The following is a 24314-nucleotide window of genomic DNA, read 5'->3' as shown; positions in this document are numbered from 1 at the left end:
AGGGAAGGAAATCTGTCATCCTTACCTGGTCGGGCCTATATGTGACTCCGGATCTACAGAAATTTGATAAGCAATATGGTTGACTCTTAAATGCCGTCTGAGATGGTGTAGCAAGTGACTCATTTTAAGGGCAATTAGGAATGGGCAATAAGTGGGCGGCACAGCGGCACAGTGGTTAACACCACAGCCTCACAGCTCCAGGGACCCGGGTTCAATTCTGGGTACTGCCTGTGCGGAGTTTGCAAGTTCTCCCTGTGACTGCGTGGGTTTTCGCCGGGTGCTCCGGTTTCCTCCCACAACCAAAGACTTGCAGGCGATAGGTAAATTGGCCATTGTAAATTGCCCCTATACTAGGTGGTAGTGAATATGGGATTACGGTAGGGTTAGTATAAATAGGTGGTTGTTGGTCGGCACAGACTCGGTGGGCCGAAGGGCTGTTTCAGTGCTGTATCTCTAAATAAAATTATAAATAGGTGCGAGCCTAGCCAGCCAATCCCACATCACATGAATGAAAAAAACTGTCCTAGTCTGGCTTCCGGGAAGCGTGAGCTTGGGACCCCCATTTGGTCCTGCCATCAGGGTTCCAAAGCCTGCGGTAAAATCCTGCTCCATGATCCTCCCCCAATAATTATAATTTGAATGATCCCAGTAATTTTGCCTTTTTTATTTTGCTTATCAAATTTTTCAAATATTTGTCATCCTTTGAGCTTCTGCCTGATGTCAGCTCTAAGTTTAATTTTCAGTTCTTCCATGTCCTTATGAATGCAGAACGCAATGAATATATGTCCAGAATTAGTCATAACCAAGCTGCATTACACAGTTTGATATCAGGCTCTGAACACTCAGTACAATTTAAAAGATTGCAAAGGTATAATTCCACATCACCTGGTATATGCATTGCTCCTCTTCTATATGTAACCTGGACCAGGACAGTTTAAATTCTGTTCAGCCAAGCACTGAGAAAGGAGTTCTGTTGATAATGGAAATTAAAATCACAGTCTTACAAATGATGTTCTCAGTCCTCATGAGCTTCTGTGTTACAAGCTCATGATGCCTCTACAAGGTTAATGGGTCGTGGGAGGCATAAGCTTTTGCTCCAGCAGCTATGGACCAGAGAGGGAGGAGAATGAATCAGTCAGCATTCCTTCTCCTGAACATTGTCCAGTAACTAATGCATGAATGTCAAGTAAGATGGGGATTGGCTGTGATCTTCCGATGTTGAATACTCAACTGGCACTCACCATTTAGAACCACATACATATGAACGCATGAAGAATGGTGATATGGCTGAAATATTGGAGGCCATAGAACTGTACTCAAGCTTGCAACACCAACTTCAGGAGACAAAAGGAAAGAAATTCATAGAATTACACAGCACAGAAGGTGGGTATTTGGCCCATTTTGCTGACTCTTTGAAAGAACTAACCAATTAGTCCCACTCCCCATTCTTTCTCCATAGCCCTGCAATTAGGAAAAGGGAAATACTGTGTTAGCTATCATCTATATTTTTAAAATACAATGAATTCCACATTATTACTCTTTGAGTCAAAAGGTTGTGTTTTTGAGATCCAGGCCTTCAGAACATCCTGTAAATTGGTGCTCCAATACAGTATGGAAGCAATGCTGCATTGTCAGAGGTACCATCCTTTGGGTGAGATGTTAAACCAAGGACAGTAGCTGCTTCAATGATTTAGGTGGATGTAGGTATTTGAGGAGCAGAAAATCCTGTGTGTTCTGGCCACCATTCCTACTTTAATTACTACCAACATAAACCAGATTAACCACTCATTATTCAATACAGGGGAGGCGGTGGCATAGTGGTATTGTCACTGGACTAGTAACCCAGAGACCCAGTGTATTGCTCTGGAATTCAATTAATAAATCTGGAATTAAAAAGCTAGTCTAATGATGGCCATGAAACCATTGTTGCTTGTTGTAAAAACCCATCTGGTTCACTAATGTCCTTTAGGGAAGGAAATCTGCTGTCCTTACCTGGTCTGACCTACATGTGACTCCAGACCCACAGCAATGTGGTTAACTCTTACATGCCCTCTGAAATGGCCTAGCAAGCCACTCAGTTATAACGAACCGCTACGAAGTCAATAAAAAGGAATGAAACTGGACGGACCACCCGGCATCGACCTAGGCACCGGAAACAACAATGGCAAACCCAGCCCTGTCGACCCTGAAAAGTCCTCCTTACTAACATCTGGGGGCTTCTGCCAAAGTTGGGAGAGCTGTCCCACAGACTAGTCAAGCAACAGCCTGACATAGTCATACATTTCGGCCACATTTGGAATACTGCGTGCAGTTCTGGTCGCCACATTACCAAAAGGATGTGGATGCTTTGGAGAGGGTGCAGAGGAGGTTCACCAGGATGTTGCCTGGTATGGAGGGCGCTAGCTATGAAGAGAGGTTGAGTAGATTAGGATTATTTTCATTAGAAAGACGGAGGTTGAGGTGGGACCTGATTGAGGTGTACAAAATCATGAGAGGTATAGACAGGGTGGACAGCAAGAAGCTTTTTCCCAGAGTGGGGGATTCAATTGCTAGGGGTCACGAGTTCAAAGTGAGAGGGGAAAAGTTTAGGGGGGATATGCGTGGAAAGTTCTTTATGCAGAGGGTGGTGGGTGCCTGGAATGCGTTGCCAGCGGAGGTGGTAGACGCGGGCACGATAGCGTCTTTTAAGATGTATCTAGACAGATACATGAATGGTCAGGAAGCAAAGAGATACAGACCCTTAGAAAATAGGCGACATGTTTAGCTAGAGGATCTGGATCGGCACAGGCTTGGAGGGCCGAAGGGCCTGTTCCTGTGCTGTAATTTTCTTTGTTCTTTGTACTCACGGAATCATACCTTACAGACAATGTCCCAGACACTGCCATCACCATCCCCGGGTATGTCCTGTCCCATCGGCAGGACAGACCCACCAGAGATGGCGGGACAGTGGTCTACAGTAGGGAGGGAGTTGCCCTGGGAGTCCTCAACATCATCTCTGGACCCCATGAAGTCTCATGGCAACAGATCAAACATGGACAAGGAAACCTCCTGCTGATTACCACCTACTGCCCTCCCACAGCTGATGAGTCACCACTCCTCCATGTTGAACAGCACTTGGAGGAAGCACTGAGGGTGGCGAGGGCACAAAATGTACTCTGGGTGGGGGACTTCACTGTCCATCACCAAGAGTGGCTCGGTAGCACCACTACTGACCGAGCTGGCCGAGTCCTAAAGGACATATCTGCTAGACTGGGTATGCGGCATGTGGTGACGGAACCAACAAGAGGGGAAAACATACTTGACCTCGTCCTCACCAATCTGCCTGCCACAGATGCATCTGTCCACGACCATATTGGTAGGAGTGACCACCGTACAGTCCTTGTGGAGACGAAGTCCCGCCTTCACAGTGAGGATACCGTCCATCGTGTTGTGTGACACAACCACCGTGCTAAATGGGATAGATTTTGAACAGATCTAGCAATGCAAAACTGGGCATTCATGAGGCGCTGTGGGCCATCAGCAGGAGCAGAATTGTACTCAACCACAATCTGTAACCTCATGGCCCGGCATATCCCCCACTCTACCATTACCATCAAGCCAGGAGACCAAACCTGGTTCAATGAAGAATGCAGGAGGGCATGCCAGGAGCAGCACCAGGCATACCTCAAAATGAGGTGTCAACCTGGTGAATCTACAACACAGGACTATCTGCGTGCCAAACTGCGTAAGCAGCATGCGATAGACAGAGCTAAGCAATCCCATAACCAATGGATCAGATCTAAGTTCTGCAGTCCTGCCACATCCAGCCGTGAATGATGGTGGACAATTAAACAACTAACTGGAGGAGGTGGCTCCGCAAATATCCCCATCCTCCATGATGGGGGAACCCAGCACATCAGTGCGAAAGATAAGGCTGAAGCATTTGCAACAATCATCTGCCAGAAGTGCCGAGTTGATGATCCATCTCGGCTTCCTCCTGAAGTCCCCTGCATCACAGATGCCAGACTTCAGCCAATTCGATTCACTCCGCGTGATATTAAGAAACGACTGAAGGCACTGGATACTGCAAAGGCCCTGAAAATATTCCGGCAATAGTACTGAAGACCTGTGCTCCAGAACTTGCCGTGCCCCTAGCCAAGCTGTTCCAGTACAGCTACAACACTGGCATCTACCCTGCAATGTGGAAAATTGCCCAGGTATGTCCTGTACATAAAAAGCAGGACAAGTCCAACCCAGCCAATTACCGCCGCATCAGCCTACTCTCAATCATCAGTAAAGTGATGGAAGGTGTCATCAACAGTGCCATCAAGCGGCACTTGCTTAGCAATAACCTGCTCAGTGATGCTCAGTTTGGGTTCCACCAGGGCCACTCAGCTCCTGACCTCATTACAGTCTTGGTTCAAACATGGACAAAAGAGCTGAGGTGAGAGTGATTGCCCTTGACATCAAGGCAGCATTTGACTGAGTATGGCATCAAGGAGCCTTAGCAAAACTGAGGTCAATGGGAATCAGGGTGAAAATCCTCCGCTGGCTGGAGTCATACCTAGCGCAAAGGAAGATGGTGTGGTTGTTGCAGGTCAATCATCTGAGCTCCAGGACATCACTGCAGGAGTTCCTCAGGGTAGTGTCCTAGGCTCAACCATCTTCAGCTGCTTCATCAATGACCTTCCTTCAATCATAAGGTCAGAAGTGGGGATGTTCGCTGATGATTGCACAATGTTCAGCACCATTCGTGACTCCTCAGATACTGAAGCAGTCCGTGTAGAAATGCAGCAAGACCTGGACAATATCCAGGCTTGGGCTGATAAGTGGCAAGTAACAGTCGCGCCACACAAGTGCCAGGCAATGACCATCTCCAACAAGAGAGAATCTAACCATCTCCCCTTGACATTCAATGGCATTACCATCACTGAATCCCCCACTATCAACATCCTAGGGGCTACCATTGACCAGAAACTGAACTGGAGTAGCCATATAAATACCGTGGCTGCAAGAGCAGGTCAGAAGCTAGGAATCCTGAGGCGAGTAACTCACCTCCTGACTCCCCAAAGCCTGTCCACCATCTACAAGGCACAAGTCAGGAGTGTGATGGAATACTTTCCACTTGCCTGGATGGGTGCAGCTCCAACAACACTCAAGAAGCTCGACACCATCCAGGACAAAGCAGCCCGCTTGATTGGCACCCCATCTACAAACATTTACTCCCTCCACCACCGATGCACAGTGGCAGCAGTGTGTACCATCTACAAGATGCACTGCAGCAATGCACCAAGGCTCCTTCGACAGCATCTTCTAAACCCGCGACCTCTACCAACTAGAAGGACAAGGGCAGAAAATGCATGGGAACACCACCACTTGCAACTTCCCGTCCAAGTCACACACCATCCTGACTTGGAACTGTATCGCCATTCCTTCACTGTCGCTGGGTCAAAATCCTGGAACTCTCTTCCTAACAGCACTGTGGGTATACCTACCCTACATGGACTGCAGTGGTTCAAGAAGGCAGCTCACCACCACCTTCTCAAGGGCAATTAGAATTGGGCAATAAATGCTGGCCAAGCCAGTGACGCCCACATCCATGAACGAATATAAAAAAACTTGGAGATGTGACAGACAGTGAGGATGATACCATTCAACTGCAATATGATGTAGATAGGCTAGCAGAATGGGCAGACAAGTGGCAGATGCAATTTAATACAGAGAAATGTGAAGTGATGCATTTTGGCAGAAGGAATAGGGAGAGACAATATAAACTAAATGGCACAGTTCTAAAGAGTGTGCAGGAACAGAGGGACCTGGGGGTGCATGTGCATCGATCTTTGAAGGTGACAGAACATATTGAGAGACTGGTTAGTAAAGCATATGGGATCTTGGGCTTCATAAATAGAGGCACTGAGTACAAAAGCAGGGAAGTTATGCTGAACTTTTATAAAGCTCTGGTTAGGCCCCAACTAGAGTATTGCACCCAGTTCTGGTCATCACAGATTAACAAGACGTGAGGGTCCTTGAGAGGGTGCAGAGGAGATTTACCAGAATGGTTCCAGGGATGACAGACTTGTTCCTAACAGCACTGTCGGTGTACCTACCCAACATGGACTGCAGCGGTTCAAGAAGGCAGCTCACCACCACCTTCTCAAGGGCAATTGGGGATGGGCAATAAATGCTGGCCTGGCCAGCGACGCCCACATTGCATGAATGAATAAAAAAAAACAACAAAAGCAAAATACTGCAAATGCTGGAAATCGGAAATAAAAACAAAAAGTACTGGAAAATACTCAGCAGGTCTGGCAGCATCTGTGGAGAGAGAAGCAAAGTTAACGTTTCAGGTCAGTGACCCTTCATCAGATGCTGCCTGACTTGCTGAGTATTTCCTGCATTTTCTGTTTTTATTTAATATTCAGAAGGTTCAATTTAAGACCTCTCATCAAAGGAACCTCAAAGTAAATGATAAAAGTGAAGATATAGATTCAGAACTTTACATGTTGGACCATTCATTTTATTGAACAAGTAATCATTACCTGTTCAATTTTAAAGTCTGATGTTATTAATCAAGAATACAAATTCACCAGGATGTTGCCTGGTCTGGAGCTTTTCAGCTATGGAGAGAGACTAGATAGGCTAGGGTTGTTTTCCTTAGAGCAGAGAAGGCTGAGGGGGGGGGGGATCAGATTGAGGTATACAAAATTATGAGGGGCATAGATAGGTTAGATAGGAAGAAACCTTTTCCCGTTGCGGAGGGGTCAATAATCAGGGAGCAGAGATTTAAGGTAAGGGGCAGGAGGTTTAGAGGGGGTTTGAGAAAAAAAAATTTCACCCAGAGGGTGGTTGGAATCTGGAACGCACTGCCTGAAGGGGTGGTAGAGGCAGGAACTCTCACAACATTTTAGAAGTATTTTGATGAGCAATTGAAATGCCATAGCATACAAGGCTACGGGCCAAGTGCTGGAAAATGGGATTAGAATACACAGGTGCTTGATGGCCGGCGCAGATACGGTGGGCCGAAGGGCCTGTTTCTGTGCTGTATAACTCTATGACTCTATAATACAGGGAGTGCTGAAGTGAAGCAGCAAAAACACAGAAGCTGTGAATGTACAGATGTAAATCCAAAGATTTACTGTCCAGCACTGAAAATCAAGGTTCAGGCTTGGAGGGCCGAAGGGCCTGTTCCTGTGCTGTAATTTTCTTTGTTCAGTCATTGCTGAGTCTGTAGCACAGGGATTGAAGAGCAGGATTGGTATTGAGCAAGACTGGAGGCGGCCTGAATTGAAAATAGCTGAAATCCTTAATCTCTCCATTGGCAACCATACTTCTCAAGCATGTGGGATATTGACATCCTACCCATGGGATCTGTCAGCACTCAATGAAAGACAATCGCAGACTGAAAAGAAATGCTAATAATCAGTCACAATGCAACATGAGAGGGAATAGTTTTCATCCTTAGTGGAGGATATTACAGTGAAAGGATGTGGTCAGGGAGGTGGTGGGAAACACAGGTCAAACTTTGTGGTAGTAATAATATTTAGGGAGTGTTCAAGATGGAAGCTAATAGGTCTTAAATGGCTAGATTATACAGAATTAGTATGAATTTGCTGTCTTTATCATGTATGTGAACTGTTTTATGTAGAACCTGTACTAAAGGTACGGTAGTGTATTGGTTTACATTACAGAACCAATAATCTAGAGAATTATCCTACCATGATAGTTTAAGAATGTATTTCATTTAAAAAAAACTGGAAATAAAAAAGCTGGATTCAAACGGAGTGTTGTAAAAACCCAATTGTTTATTAATATCGTTCATGGTGCTTGATTGAGATTGAAGACAGCACAAACAACCTCAGTCAAAAGGAATTAGATTACTGACGTGCCAGCCTCTGAGTTAGAATATTTTGAGTTCAGGGCCTCTCGAACATGTTTCCAGTGCAGTGCTGAGGGAGTGCTGCACAGTTGGAGGGGCAGTACAAGGGAGTGTTGTATTGTCGAAGGGGAAGTACTGAGGGAGTTTAGCACTGTGGGAGGGGCAATACTGTGGGAGGGGCAATACTGAGGGAGCACTGTACTGTGGGAGGGGCAATACTGAGGGAGCACTGTACTGTGGGAGGGGCAGTACTGAGGAAGTGCAGCACTGTGGGAGGGGCAGTACTGAGGGAGTGCTACACTAAGGGAGAGCTGAACTGAGGCAGCGCTGCACTTTGGCAGGCCAGTACTGAGGGACCACTGCAGTGTCGGACAGTCAGTACTGAGGCATACTGAAAATGTGGGACGGGCAGTTCTGAGGGTGGGCTGCACTGTGTGAGGGAGTTCTGTATTGTGGGAGTGGCAGTGCTGAGGGAGTGCTGCACTGTAGGAGGGAGTACTGACTGAGCACTGCACCACTGAAGGGCAATACTGGGGGAGTTGTTTTGATGAGCTGTTAAACCGAGGCTCAGTCTGACCTCTCAGGTGCATGTAAAGGATCCCAAGCATTTTTTCAAGAAGAACATTGGATTTCCGCAGTGGTCTGACCAACATTTATCCTTGAATCAACATCATAAAAAAGTCACCTTTAACAGGTCACTTGTTGCTTTTGGGAGCTTGCAGATTGCTTGTTGCATTTCCTATATCACAATTTCAAAAGCACTTCATTGGATGTGAAGTGGCTTGGGACATTTTATTACATTAAAGTGCTATATAAATATAAGTTGTTGTTGTAAAGTTCCCTATTATCACTTCTCTATAGTTTTTGCACCTCGTTATTTCTTTGAGATTCTCTCATGCTTCCCTAGCCACTGTGACACAATCCCATCCTATCACCAGCATTTTTTTTACAAGTCATGTTGGTGCAAGTAGTTCAGATGTAACCTGGAGTGTTTCACTTTCTGAAACAGTACTATGAAGAGGCAACAAAAGTCTGTAAGCAGTTTTCAATTGTTTTATTTGGTTTTGTATTAAACTGTAAATATTTACTGCTCTATTGCTGACTATAGTTGTACAGATGCGCATCAGGAAATCTATTCCCTTTATTTTGGTTTCACATGCTATTTAACAACAATTAATTAGCATTGCCGTGTGCAGAGCAGGCTCCATTTATAGGTGAGAGATGGCAGCTCTGTTGGCTGGACCTTTCCCCATTCTATCCCGTGCATTATCCGATATTAATGTGCTTCCAGTGATGAGGTGAAACACTGCCAGCTCAGGAAAGGCAGGGAAGGAAAGAAAGGAGGAGGGGTGGTGGTATTGATTAAGAAGAGTATTACTGTGCTGGAGAGGATGTTCTACAGGGATCACAAACATAATCTATTTGGTTAGAGTTAAGAAACAATAGAAGTAGCATTACACAACTGGGTGTATTATATAGGCCACTAACTAAGGAGCGAGTTTACAGGGAAATTACAGTTAGCTGCAAAAGCAATACAGTAGTGATAATGGGGGACTTTACAACAACAACTACTTATATTTATATAGCACCTTTACTTGGAAGTATTGTGAACTGTGAAGAGTGATAGACTACAAGAGGACATAGACAGTCTGGTTGAATGGGTGGACCCATGGCAGATGACATTTAATGCAGAGAGATGTGAAGTGATACATTTTGGTCGGAAGAATGAGGAGAGGCAATATAAAATAAAGGGTGTAATTCTAAAAAGGATGCAGGAACAGAGAGACCTGGGGCTATATGTGCACAAATTGTTGAAGGTGACAGGGCAGGTTGAGAAAGTAGTTAAAAAGGCATACAGGATCCTGGGCTTTATAAATATTCATAGAATACAAAAGCAAGAAAGTTATGATAAACTTTTATAAAACTCTAGTTTGCCTCAAGCGGAGTATTGTGTCCAATTCTGGGCACCACACATTAGGAAGGATATGAAGGCTTTAGAGAGGGTGCAGAAAAGATTTAAGAGAACGGTTCCAGAGATGTGGGACTTCAGTTACATGGATAGATTGGAGAATCTGAGGCTGTTTTCCTTAGAGGAGAGCAAGTTGAGAGTAGATTTTGATAGAGGTGTTCAAAATCATGAGGGATCCAGACAGAGTAGATAGGGAGAAACTGTTGTTGTTGGCGGAAGGGTCGAGAACTACAGGGCACTGATTTAAGGTGAATGGCAAAAGAAGCAATGGCAACATGAGGACATTTTTTTTACAGATGGAATATAATGTGGAAAATAGATAAGTCCCCTGGGCCAGATGGGATTTATCCTAGGATTCTCTGGGAAGCCAGGGAGGAGATTGCAGAGCCGTTGTTGTTGATCTTTATGTCGTCATTGTCGACAGGAGTAGTGCCGGAAGACTGGAGGATAGCAAATGTTGTCCCCTTGCTCAAGAAGGGGAGTAGAGACAGCCCTGGTAATTATAGACCTGTGAGCCTTACTTCGGTTGTGGGTAAAATGTTGGAAAAGGTTATAAGAGATAGGATTTATAATCATCTTGAAAAGAATAAGTTCATTTGCGATAGTCAGCACGGTTTTGTGAAAGGTAGGTCGTGCCTCACAAACCTTATTGAGTTTTTCGAGACGGTGACCAAACAGGTGGATGAGGGTAAAGCCGTGGATGTGGTGTATATGGATTTCAGTAAGGCGTTTGATAAGGTTCCCCACGGTAGGCTATTGCAGAAAATACGGAAGTATGGGGTTGAAGGTGATTTAGAAATTGGCTAGCTGAAAGAAGACAGAGGGTGGTGGTTGATGGCAAATGTTCATCCTGGAGTTTAGTTACTAGTGGTGTACCGCAAGGTTCTGTTTTGGGGCCACTGCTGTTTGTCATTTTTATAAATGACCTGGATGAGGGTGTAGAAGGGTGGGTTAGTAAATTTGCGGATGACACGAAGGTCAGTGGAGTTGTGGATAGTGTCGAAGGGTGTTGTAGGGTACAGAGGGACATAGATAGGCTGCAGAGCTGGGCTGAGAGATGGCAAATGGAGTTTAATGCGGAGAAGTGTGAGGTGATTCACTTTGGAAGGAGTAACAGCAATGCAGAATACTGGGCTAATGGGAAGATTCTTGGTAGTGTAGATGAGCAGAGAGATCTTGGTGTCCAGGTACATAAATCCCTGAAAGTTGCTACCCAGGTTAATAGGGCTGTTAAGAAGGCAGATGGTGTGTTAGCTTTTATTAGTAGGGGGATTGAGTTTCGGAGCCACGAGGTCATGATGCAGCTGTACAAAACTCTGGTGAGGCCGCACCTTGAGTATTGCGTGCAGTTCTGGTCACCGCATTATAGGAAGGATGTGGAAGCTTTGGAAAGGGTGCAGAGGAGATTTACTAGGATGTTGCCTGGTATGGAGGGAAGGTCTTACGAGGAAAGGCTGAGGGACTTGGGGTTGTTTTCGTTAGAGAGAAGGAGGAGGAGAGGTGACTTAATAGAGACATACAAGATAATCAGAGGGTTAGATAGGGTGGATAGTGAGAGTCTTTTTCCTCGGATGATGATGGCAAACACGAGGGGACATAGCTTTAAGTTGAGGGGTGAAAGATATAGGACAGATGTCAGAGGTAGTTTCTTTACGCAGAGAGTAGTAGGGGCGTGGAACGCCCTGCCTGCAACAGTAGTAGACTCGCCAACTTTAAGGGCATTTAAATGGTCATTGGATAGACATATGGATGAAAATGGAATAGTGTAGGTCAGAAGGTCGGCGCAACATCGAGGGCCGAAGGGCCTGTACTGCGCTGTAATGTTCTAATGTTCTAATGTTCTAATGAAAAATGTGAGGTTATCCAGTTTGGTAGGAGGAACAGATGGTCAGAGTATTTCTTAAATGGTAAGAGATTAGACAGTGTAGATGTTCAAAGGGACCTGGGTGTCCTTGTCAATAAGTCACTGAAATCTAACATGCAAGTGCAGCAAGTAATTAGGAAGGCTAATGGGATGTTAGCCTTTACTGTAAAATCTTGCTTCAATTGTATAGAACCTTGGTTAGACCGCACCTGGAGTACTGTGTGCAGTTTTGGTCCCCTTACCTTAGGAAGGATATTATTGCCATAGAGGGAGTGCAACGAAGGTTCACCAGACTTGTTCCCGGGATGGCAGGACTGTCCTGTGAAGAGAGATTGGGGAAACTGGGCCTGTATTCTCTAGAGTTTCAAAGAATGAGAGGTGATCTCATTGAAACCTACAAAACACTTAAAGGGATAGACAGGGTAGATGCAGGTAAGATGTTTCCCCTGGTTGGGGAGTCTAGAACCAGGGGACGCAATTTCAAAATAAGGGGGAAAGCTTAGGACCAAGATGAGGAGAAATTTCTTTACTCAGAGGGTTGTGAATCTTTGGAATTCTGTACCCCTGAGGGCTGTGGAAGCTCAGTCACTGAGTATGTTTAAAGCAGAGATTGACAGATTTCTAAATACCAATGACAGAAAGGGATATGGGGATAGTGTGGGAAAAAGGCATTGAAGTGGATGATCAGCCACGATCGTATTGAATGATGGAGCAGGCTCGATGGGCTGAATGGCCTACTCCTATGTTCCTACACATTGAGTGGTTAGGATCTGGAATTCACTGCCTGAGATTGCGGTGGAGGTAGGTTCAATTGCGGCTTTCAAGAGGGAATTGGATAATTATCTGAAGAGAAGATATTTGCAGGGCTATGAGGAAAGGGCTATGGTGTGGGACTAGCTGATTTGCTCTTGCAGAGAGCCAGCATGGATATGATAGGCCGAATGGCCTCCTTCTGTGCTGTAACCATTCTATGATTTTTTGATTCTGTAAGAAATTTGGGCTCCATTTCACTCACCATACCCCCTCTCGACTATTGCCCTCATCTCCTGCAGCGCCTCACTACTCAGGCCCTGAAATTACAAATGGAGCCAATGTTGAGCTGAAACAATATCCAGAATCACAAAACTTCCTTTGCTTACCATTCCTCTGCTGTATACAAACAGCAGAAATAAGACTGAACCAGGTGAGTGGAGAAAGGTTTGAGTGATTCCTGACCCCCAATTTCCCCAAACACTGTATCATTCCGCAATAAGAATGGTTCCTCCAAACCTCACTCTGTGACCACACTTTGTGACTTTTTGATGGCCAGGCTAATTGTGCAATGCTTAAATATGCACAGTGGTGTCAATAACTCAACCCAATATAGTTTATTTGTAAACCACAATATATTAGAACCATTGCTCGATATAACAAAGCACAAAGTAAACAAACTATACCATTACACAGCAGGACCAAAGCATTATAAAACAGGACTAGTGAAGTATCAATACTTAGTTGCCTAAGTCACTTAAAAAAAGTCTTCTCTCCATTTCCTGATCCAGACTGAAATCAAGATCCCAAAGGTGATGCCTGAGAACAGCTCTCCCTGAACACTATTCTGTTTCCCCTCATCTGCACTAATACATGCCCAGCCAATTAAAGTTAATTGCACTAGGCTTATCCATCTGTTTCACTAATGTCCTTTAGGGAAGGAAATCTTCTGTCCTTACCTGGTCTAGCCTACATGTGACTCCAGACCCACAGCAATGTGGTTGACTCTTAAATGCCCTCTGAATTGGCCTGGCAAGCCATTCAGTTCAAGGGCAATTAGGGAAGGGCAATAAATGCTGGCATAATCAGCAACACCCACATCCCATGAACAAATTTTTTAAAAAGTCCAATTTTCATGATACACCATTCAGTGATGGCAGACCCTGCTATTCACCATCCCAGTCACACTCTGTCATCCCCAACTTCTCCTTTGCCTCTTTCTAGATTTATTGCAAGTTTCCCCCTGCAGATAACCTGTTACAAACCCTGCTCCCAACTGCAGAAGCATCAATTAACCTTTACTAAATATCCAGCAACTGCCCAACATCAAAGTTTACCCTCAATAATTTACATCAATTCTATATTGCACTTTTCCTCATTTTACGTTTTTTGGCAAAAAATTTAATACACAAACAGAAATGATACAATAACATGAAAATGAAATTGATGACTAGTGTTCAATCTAGCTATGTTCTACGCTTACATGTACATTCTACCTATATTTCAGAACTATGGAAACTCTATGCTGATTATATAAAATTCCCTGGTGAAGTTAGACTGTAGTGAAAGCTTGAGGCTGGAAGACTCCAGGAGTGGGCTTACAGGAAATTCAAAGATGATAAATGGGCAGGTTCGGTCTCATTGTTTAGATGCATTCAGACTAAAATTATGAAATCTTGCAACATCTCAAGAAGAATTGGTTATAAAATGCAGAAGAGGACCAGCTTTTACTGAAGTATATATTCTGAGATCAATCAATAGTAGAAAAGCAGATTCTTTCAACCCTGAAGCAACTTCCAGAAAAGCTGTACAAATCTTTATGCTTTTTTAAAAATCACGTATTTGGTTTGAAGGAATGCAGCCATTCGTGACATAATAACTCAGTGAGTCTAATCTGGCAGTTTAAGGCGTCTGCTGTTCGGTTACATTTTTAATGTGTCTGTAATTCACCCAACACACCTCTGTAAACTTTAATTCCTTCCAACACGTATTATACTATTATATATTATCTAACATCAAGAATGATTTCAAGGTGTGCATTACACCATTTCAAAAATGCTTTATTCCTGAATAAACAACTTACCAATGAAAGAGAAGACCACTGACATTTGAAAGGTTATGTGTGCTATAAAATAGTCTAATATAAGGGACCCTTGCCAGTTCCCAGAGCAAAGGTTCTGCATCATTCTGCCAATGTACCAATTTGCATGCCATTAGTACATCTATAGAGTAATGGTAGCAAAGCAAGGCATTGCTGGTAGCAGGAAATTTTACTAAACAGCTTTGAGCAATACAGTGCTGAGTAATACTGCCCAGCTGACAAGGAAGCATTAAACCCTTCCAGCACACAACATTTCTTGAATGTTTTGTGTCTGATTTCTAGCCCATGTGCCACTGATGTAACTACAGTTGACAACACATGTAGAACCCCAATAATGTACTAGGGTACCAATCTGGGCCTCAGCTTGTTGAATCAAACCCCTAGGGCCATGTCCCTTCACGTGTAAATGTGGGCTGCAGTGTTAATTATCCAGTGATGGGACCCTGAGCCACATTCCCTGCGGATAACAAGGCAGAAAATGCAATGTGATGTGTAGCAACAATTGCTGAATCTTTCACCACACCATTTCTCTCTACATTCACCCTTGAACCAAGGAGCAGGTCTCTTGTCAATGTCTTTGTTTAATCAGTATCCGACAGCAATACAATATATACAAAAGATCTTCCCTCCCCTGGAGAATTTATGCAAAAAATAGGAAACATTTTATAAATAAATATACCATATAAACAAACTGCAGATAAAGCTCCCACCTTTCGGGTTTCTGAGGTTCTATGGATTTTACTAGGCAGTGTGAATTGTTCTCTTTATATGTTCAAAAGGAATATTAAATCCCAGTTCTACAGTCTGATGCATAGATTTGGTCCAAATAAAGGGCTTGGAAGGTGTATGCTAGGACTATATGGTCTCGGAACATCTGGAGCTCTGCTGAAAACTTCATCTCAACAACATTCCAAGCCAGTAGTGTACAAACAGCGTCCAATACTGTTGGGTCACTGTTGAAAATACACTAATTTTATTACTGTCACCCTGGAGAGTGTTTGTGGCCTAAATCACTAAAGCAAGAGCATGAACATGGCTTGAATTGGTACGGCTAAACCAGAGAAACCTTGTGACCAAACAACAAAAATGGAACGGCATCTACTATGAAACAGTTTGTCAATATAACCCGCATCACTGCACAACTCCTAGACAGCAAATATTGGGGCTTCCTGTCGCATCTGTCACTCTGGATGATGTTGGTTCCCTTTCGTCTCCCCTCCCACACTATACAAACAACTAGAGGCTGGAGAGAGCTTAATGCCACCCTGTCAAGTCAAAACAAATTCCAAAAAACTAACTTCTTACATTTTTGGCATAATGAAAAGAATGGTAATTCTCAGTTTATGTACTTTTGGCATGCTAAAGGCACCAGTGAAAACAATCCAAAATAACTCCTGACTATTCTATTAGAAGTAAATAAAACAATAATAATTAATTTAAAACATCCAATTCTGCTCAAAGGTCCGGCTTTTGAGTAAATCTCTTGTATATGGGAAATGCAACTTGCCTTTGTCCAGCTGTAAATAATCAGCTCCATTTTGATGCTTTCGTGTTCTGAAACCACCATGTGCAGACAGACTACACAACTCCAGTCAACTACAGGTGGCTTTCCACAAACTCGATCACCTTTATGTTACAGTCTCACTGATATACATGAGCTCAGCAATCCAGCAGTTCAAATATAGAGACATTTATTCCATTGCAGGCTTGCAGTGTCTGCCTGACAGTCCCATTAGAAAATGCACAATGCATCTATAAATTAAAAAAATATTTATATAAAAAACACAAAGAAATATTAGTACTTTTTTTCTAAATAATTTGAAGGCACCCAGCCTTTTTGAGAGCGTCCGTTGTCTATTATTTGGCAGTACCACCAACCATTGGGATTGCGTTCTAGCACCTCCACAGAACTGCCCTCTTGGAAACCCATGGTTTCCTCATCTCCCTGATAGTCAGCGATTGTAACGTACACTTCCCTCCAGTTGTTCTGCATGAATTGAGGTTTTTCCTGAATGCACACTGGCTTTGGTCTCACAGCCGACACAGGAATTCCATTTTTCTGGGAAGTTCTGCCCATGGCATCTGACTCGATTACTCCACACCTTTCTGAAGGTTTGACTTTTGCTTGGTTGGGAGCTGATGTTGTCACTGAGTGTAGAGTGTCAGACTCCTCACTCTTCTTCCGAAGCCGGACATTGTTGAAGGATGAATTACGGCGGATGTTCACTGTAGACCTGATATTGTCGGTGCACATCATAGATTCATTCCTCCTCAGTGATCCAGCTAGGTTGTTACTTTCTTTGCTTGAGGGGGAAACAAATACAGATTGTGGCCTCACAGCTGCCTGTTTCAACCCATTTCTCATTTTTACTGAACCATTCATGTTTCCTCCTAGCCTAGTAAACCCTCCGGCAGGTTTTGCAGGAATTGGGGGTGTTGCTCTCTTTAAACCAAGGTTGATGTTGTTTAATACCTGGACCTTCTTGTCTATTTTCTCCATGTTGTTGAGTTGGTTTTCATTCACTGATCTTTCCCCACTAGCTGTTTCAGACTCCCCAGGACTCTTTGCTGGCCTGTCACTCACATGCTGCAAATAGAAGACAGGGGCCCATCCCTCAGCATCTCCAATTCTAATAAACCACCAACCACTGTCTTGTTTTTCTAGAACCTCCACCATTACTCCTGCTGGAAAACTGATTTCATTGTCCTGAACTTTATCATATTTATCCACGGTTTTGTACTGGCACAGCAATTCTGCTTCCTGTTCACTGGGCCTGGCTATGCCCAGTCCGGCTTGGCTGGGTGATGCATACGTGGAAAGATCCACTGTGCTTTTAGTGAAAGAGTCTTCTGAATTTTCAGAGGATGTTAATGAGGTGGTTTCTGCATCATCATTCTTTGCTCCTTTGGAGTTGTGTTTCAGCTGCCCTGTAGGCCTAAGGTGGCGCCTGATGGTACTGATCTCCATATTCTGTGCTTCTGGTTTCACCAGTAAAGGCTTTGGTCTCACGGAAGGCTTTGGTCTGGTTATGGGACTGAGAGTAGCTTTCTGCTCTGTGTGTGCATTCATTTCAGACACCTCTTTGTCTTTCTTTGGCCCAGTTTTCTGAGTGGCGCAGGGACTGATATCAGAGATGGATTTACAGTAATTCTCTCCACTCTTTCCAGGATCCTGGTCCTTTTTAGCATCAGATTTTTTCTCAGATTTTAACTGAAGGTTTTTTAGAGAGTGTTTTGGTGAAGAGCTGGTCTCAATTACTGACAGTGCAGCAACAACCTGAGTAACAGTTTCATAAACCCGATTACATGCTAAGCTATTGCTGCTGCCTCCTTGGTTGCATTCCTTATCACTGGGAGGATATACAAGCTGGTCATCGCGAGACAAGCTTTCTGAAGATTCGCCCACTTTGAAGCGGGCTTTCCGCAGTGTGGATAGTGGGAAAGATTTGTTTTGCTGCTGGCTGGACTCTGCCTGGTCTTGATCTAATGAATCTTCTTTAACCTGCTCATCAGCAGCCAACTTCACTCCAGCCTGAGGCTCAGGGTCAAAGATTGCAGCAGGAACATCATATTCTGGTTCCTCAAACTTGGGTTTTTGCTGCATGCATTCACTCTCATTTCCTGGACCCATTTCCTCAGAGTTTGGCTTGTTCTTGGTAGGTGGCGCTGGGGGAGGAATTTTTGGCCGGATTAATGTGCTGCTTCTTCTGGACAGATTTGGCTTTTTTCTCTTGTCAATGTATGATGATGGAGCCCAACCCTCCTGCTGCCCAATCTGTACATACCACCAGCCACCTAAATTTTTCTCAATGACCTAAGGATTAAATATGTAAACAATTACTATAGACAGGTATCAAGGGCAATGAGACAAAGATAGTGCATAAAGCATGGTGCCAGTGCCACAAAAGAATGCACACTTCCATATAGTTTTGTGGCAAATCGTGGCTCACAGAGAAGCCTTAGTCATGAAAGTATTTCAAACTGCAACTATATTACTCAGTGCTCCAAAGAGGTTTAAATACTGTAAATTTATAAACCACATAAAAAGAAAAACTAGAAAAGAAAAATTGAGCTTCTGTCATAACTTAGCAATTACTCAGGTGAGGAACCTATCCCTCAAATGGAATTTATAGGTATTGATAATGAAAGACTGGGGAAATGAAGGCCAATCCCCCTGGTTGGTATTTGATATTAAGACACCCAAACAATTCTGTGCTAACATTTATTATAAACACAATAATACAGTACTTCCTTAAAATAATTTCAGCTCTTTAGCAAATTTCTAAAGGAAGCCGTATTAAAACTGCCATCCAAAACCATTCACCTGGAAAAGGCAAGTTCTTTCTTATTTAAAGGTTTGATGGAAAGAGAGATTACTTCCAATTTTTTTCACATATAAGTATTGAGCTTCCCTGTGCCAGATTGTTGGAAATTGGGAAAACATGCTGTGTACCTCAGCTTTCTGCCCTCCACGGAAACTGATCCCATCAGCAATGTGTGTCTGGAATTCTGCAATGGTGTAGTATTCCACTTCAACAGCAGGTGGCTCTGGAGGCTTCGGCAGCTGGAACCCCTAGATGTATTGCAAATACGAAAAGTGAACACTGGTTAAAAGCTTCTAAATAAACCTGACATTTTCACAATTGCTGTCATTAGATCTAACATGGAGCAAAAATAAAATAAAATTTCAAACATTTGTTTCAGTTTATTCTGCTATTCTCTCTCCTTCCCATTTTTAACACTTAGCATTTTAGATTTTCAGAAAAGGCAAGAACTATGAATTTGTTGCATCATTAGTTTTTTGCTTCCATTTTTGAAGGAACATTCACCATGTAACAAGCCATTCCCTAAGGATGTAGCAAGGAACTCCTGACAGACCTCTGTTAAGCCTGCTCTTACCTGACACCAACAGAAGGTCTGGTCTGGCCTGGAATTATTCAGGTTTACAGCATGGACGGAGGTCATTTCACCCATCTGTGTTGGCTCGTTACTAGAGCAATGCAAATCCCAGCAGCCCACTCTCAAATTGGTCCTGTATCATCTTCTGTTTCAAACATTTCTCCAATGTAACAATGGTGCCTGCCTCAGCCACCCCCTGTGGCAAAGCAATCCACACTCCAGTAACTTGGTGTGTAAGAAATTTCTCCTCACTCACTAAGTGACCATTTAAATTGATGACTTCTCATCACAAACTTAACCAGAGGAAGCAGTCTTACCCTACTCTATCAAAACCCTTCAGCATGTTAAAAATCTTAATTAAATCTCTCTTAAATTTGCTCCAGTGGAAATAGTCTCAGTAGCTCAAGTCTCTCCTGATCACGATAGCTGTTATTTCCTGGCATTATCCTACTGAATCTATGTTGTCCCCTCTCTATTAGCTTTAATGTCCCTTTCTATAATAGGGTGTTGAAACCTGCCCACGTAGTCTACAAATTCATCACTGCTTGTTCTTATACTCTGTGCCTCTATTTACAACCCAGATTTAAACTCATGCTTTCACTTGTGTGTCAGCTGTGGTTGATCAGGTAGCACCTTGCCTCTGAGTCTCTGGGTTCAAGTCCCACTCCAGTGATTAAACACAGAAATCAAGGCTGATGCTCCAGTGCAGTAGTGAGACAGCGCTACACTGTGGGAGGTGCAGTCTTTTGGATGAGACATTAAACTAAGGCTCCATGTGCCTGCTTGGATGGATGTAAAAAATCCCATGGCACTATTTCGAAGAAAAGCAGGGGAGTTCTCCCCAGTGTCCTGGCCAATATTTATCCTTCAATCAACATCACAAAAACAGATTATCTGGTCATTATCACATTGCTGTTTGTGGGTGTTTGCTGTGTACAAATTGTCTGCCACGTTTCCTACATTACAACAGTGGCTACATTTCAAACGTACTTGGTTCTAAAGCAATTTGAGACATCTGGTGGTTGTGAAAAATGCTATGTTGTCGATATGGATTTTAAGAAAGCGTTTGATAAAGTACCATATAAAAGGCTGGTTAACAAAATTGAGGGTCATGGAATAGGAGGGTCAGTTTCCAATTGGGTAAAAAAATTGTCTTATGGACAGAAAACAGCAAATTGTGGTAAAGGGTTGTTTTTCAGACTGGAGGATGGTAACAGCAGTGTTCCACAAGGGTCAGTGCTAGGACCACTGCTTTTTTTAATATATACATAAATGACTTGGATCTTGGAATACAGAGTAGAAATTCAAAATTTACTGATGACACCAAATTTGGAGGAGTGGCGAACAGTGAGGATGATACCAACTGCCTGCAACTGGACATAGATAGGCTAGCACAGGAGTATCCAACCTTTTTGTGTGAGGGGCCGCATTATAATTATTGTCCTACATAGGGGGCTGGTGAGCAAATTTTGAAAAGATAAAGTGTCACGGAAATGTTTTTATTTCTCTGATTAAAAACTAAGGGGGTGTCTGTGTGCCTTTAAGACTGAGAGCAGTGTTTATATTCTCTGGAAACAATGTGCTGTTGTTTAAAGATATCTGGTTTGGTGTGTTTTATTCTGGGGGTTAATAACGTGTTTAATTTCCGGTAGGTGGGAAACCTTAATAATATGCTGTGACCTGTGGAGCAATGGAACTGAATTGACAGTGCATTGCTCCCGCCTCGGTCGTAACAAAAGGTATTAGAAATGTATTTTATTATTAATCAAAACCACAAAAAATGTGCATTTTTATGAACAAGCTTTAAATGAGAAGACTAACTTATTAACTTACTTTCTCGTCACTATGTTGAACACCAATTTAGTGAGATACCCAGCATTGTTTTTGCTTGCAGAAATAGACAATGTCTGCCTGCATGCTTGTTGTGGTGATGCGGAGTATTCCAGATAGATGTCCATCTGTCAGGAATGATCTTGATCGCTCTCTCTCTGCCTCTGTGCCTGTGTCTATGTGTGTGTCTCTCTCTGTCTCTTGCTCTCTGTCTCCATCTTTCTCTCTTTCTCTCTCTCTCTGTCTGTCTCTCTGTGTCTCTGTATCTTGTATATCTGACTCTTGCTGTCCCCCGTGTGTCTCTCGCTGTCTCGTGGCTCTCTGTCTCTTGTGTGTCTCTCTCCCTTACTGTCTCTTGTGCCTCTCTCTCTCTGTCGCGCTATCTCTTGCATCTCTCGTATCTCTCTGTCTCTTGCTGTTTCTCGTGTCTCTCTCTTTCTGTCTCTCTCTCTCTGTCTCGCGCTTTCTCTGTGTGTCTCTGTCTATCTCTCGCTATCTGTTGTGTGTCTCTCTCTGTCTCTTGTGTCTCTCGCTGTCTCTCACATCTCTCTGTTGTCTTGTGTCTCTCGTTATCGCTTCTGTCTCTCGTATCTCGCTATCTTTCATGTGTGTGTGTCTTTCTGTGTCTCTTGTGTTTCTGTCTCTGTGTGTGCCTCTCTCTGTCCCCGTCGTCCTCTGTGACCCCCCCCCTCCTCTCTGTGACACCCTCACCCCCCCCACCCTACAACGCTCCCGGGGCCCAGTTAATCCAGCACTCTGCTCCCAGGGCTCGTGTCTGGGCCCTGCCGCCTCCTTAGGCAGCTCCTCCTCGGTGACGGTGATGAAGATGAAGAGCCCGGGGTCCGAGGCCCAGACTGGATCTATTTGCAGGCAGTGCCAGTGCTGTGCCGGGGGCTCGAGCTCAAGGCCAGGAAGGTCGCACTGGGAATTCAGTTTAGGCAGGAAGCACCAGCAGGCATGCAGCTCATCTCGGCACTGCCATCTTAGTAAAGTAGCCAGAACGTCAGGTACTGAAGACTGTCCACAATCTTGGTAAAGGAGGACGTGCGCAATGAGGTGTCTCTGCCATGTCAGTAAAGGAGTTGCAGCCATTGTCAGTCACAGAATGTTTTCGTGAGACAGAAGAAGCCAATGGTGGATCTTTAGTGGAAATTTCTCATCCTTAGTGAGCCGGATGGAAACCATTGGAGGGCTGGATTCTGGCTGTATGTTGGACAACCCTGGGCTAGCAGAATGGGCAAACAAGTGGCAGATGCAAATTAATACTGACAAGTATGAGCTGATGCATTTTGGCAAAGGGAATAGGGAGAGGTAATATAAACTTAATAGCACAGTTATAAAGAGTGTGCAGGAACAGAGGGACATGGGGGTGCATGTGTGCCAATCTTTGAAGATGGCAGGACATATTGAGAGAGTGGTTAGCAAAGCATTTGGGATCTTGGGCTTCATAAATAGAAGAACAGAGTACAAAAGCAGGGAAGTTATGCTGAATCTTTGTAAAGCTCTGGTTCGGCCCCAACTGTAGTATTGTGTCCAGTTCTGATCACCACACTTTAAGAAGGATGTGAAGATTCTTGAGAGGGGGCAGAGGAGATGGAAGACATTAGTTACACGGTTAGGGTGGAGAAGCTGGGGTTGTTCTCCCTGGAGCAAAGGAGATTGGGGGGATAGTGGTGTACAAGATTATGACAGGCTTAGATAAGTTGAACAAGGAAAAACTGTTCCTATTAGCTATGGGTACAAGGACCAGGGGACACGGATTGAAGGTTTTGGGCAAGAGATGCAGGGGAAATGTGAGGAAGAACTTTTTTATGCAGTGGGTGGTAATGACCTGGAACTCACTGCCCATAAGGGTGGTGAAAGCAGAGGCAATCAATGATTTCAAAAGGAAATTGATGGGCACCTGAAGGAAATAAACTTGCAGGATTACGGGAATCAAGTTGGGGGGGGGGGTGGTGGGACTGTCTGGATTAATCCGCAGAGAGCTGGTAAGGACACGATAAGCCGAATGGCTTCCTTCTATGCCATAAATGACTCAATGACTCTCTTTTTCTTTCCTTCAGGGAATGATGTACTGGCAGACCCAGAGCTCTCTGTTTACAACCTTCAACCTCTGACAATGGAAGGTGTACTCTCATTTTTTGTTGTGTCCCTCTACATGTAAACAGCTTTTAAAAAAAAGGGAACGTTTTTTTTTGAAAAAATACCTCAAGTGATAAGGTGAGTACTATTAAAGTGTTTTTTTTAATTTAGTGTAATTTATTAAGGACTTAGATTGTAGTGGGTAGTGTTTGGAGTAGAACAAGGCCCCTAGTGTAATTAGTATTTTTTAATTCAGGGAGTAACTAATTAATCTAAGGGTAAGTCATGACAGGAGAGCTCAGCCCCGTAATCTGCTCCTCCTGCGCTAAGTGAAATAATCAGGGATGGTTCCAGTGTCCCTGGCGACCATGTGTGCAGGACGTGCATCCAGCTGCAGCTACTGGCTACCCGCATTACGGAGCTGGAGCTGCGGGTGGATTCACTGTGGAGCATCCGCGATGCTGAGGAAGTCGTGGATAGCATGTTTAGTGAGGTGGTCACACCGCAGGTAATGGCTGCACAGGCAGAAAAGGGATGGGTGACCACCAGGCGGAGTAGTAGGTGCAAGCAGGTAGTGCAGGAGTCCCCTGTGGCCATCCCCCTCTCAAACAGATATACCACTTTGGATACTGTTGGGGGGGGTGACCTCCCAGGGGAAAGCAGCAACAGCCAAGTTCGCGGCACCACGAGGGCTCTGCTGCACAGGAGGGGAGGAAAAGGGGTAGAAGAGCGATAGTGATAGGGGATTCTACTGTATGGGGTACATACAGGCATTTCTGTGGCCGCAAACGTGACTCCAGGATGGTTTGTTGCCTCCCTGGTGCTAGGGTTAAGGATGTCACGGAGCGGCTGCAGGACATTCTGAAGGGGGAGAGTGAGCAGCCAGAGGTCAAGGCATACATTGGTACCAACGACACAGGCAGAAAGAGGGATATTTTTATTTTTTATTTAGAGATACAGCACT

The 24314-nt window shown here is 44.1% G+C and overlaps 2 protein-coding genes across 3 annotated transcripts in view; one reads left to right on the top strand and one right to left on the bottom strand.

Annotated features, from left to right (window-relative positions):
• LOC137380837 (uncharacterized) overlaps window positions 1-23482 on the top strand; it is a 101467-nt gene extending 77985 nt beyond the window's left edge. Inside the window, exon 3 of the mRNA XM_068053249.1 lies at window positions 23332-23482. Within this exon, the coding sequence (XP_067909350.1) occupies window positions 23332-23385 (54 nt within the window). The 3' untranslated portion in view covers window positions 23386-23482. The remainder of the gene's footprint in view (window positions 1-23331) is intronic.
• Window positions 15884-24314, bottom strand: part of sh3pxd2aa (SH3 and PX domains 2Aa) — an 822856-nt gene continuing 814425 nt past the window's right edge. For both annotated transcript variants that reach the window (XM_068053246.1, XM_068053247.1), the window contains 2 exons: window positions 18993-19112; window positions 15884-18353 (listed from right to left, as the gene is read on the bottom strand). In XM_068053246.1, coding sequence (XP_067909347.1) covers window positions 16335-18353; window positions 18993-19112 — 2139 coding nt within the window. In that variant the 3' untranslated portion in view covers window positions 15884-16334. The remainder of the gene's footprint in view (window positions 18354-18992; window positions 19113-24314) is intronic.

The sequence above is a fragment of the Heterodontus francisci genome, chromosome 20 (genome assembly GCF_036365525.1).
Source record: "Heterodontus francisci isolate sHetFra1 chromosome 20, sHetFra1.hap1, whole genome shotgun sequence".
NCBI classification, from domain to species: domain Eukaryota; kingdom Metazoa; phylum Chordata; class Chondrichthyes; order Heterodontiformes; family Heterodontidae; genus Heterodontus; species Heterodontus francisci.
The sequence above is the reverse complement of the archived record's forward strand: the minus strand, read 5'-3'. Positions and strand labels throughout refer to the sequence as shown.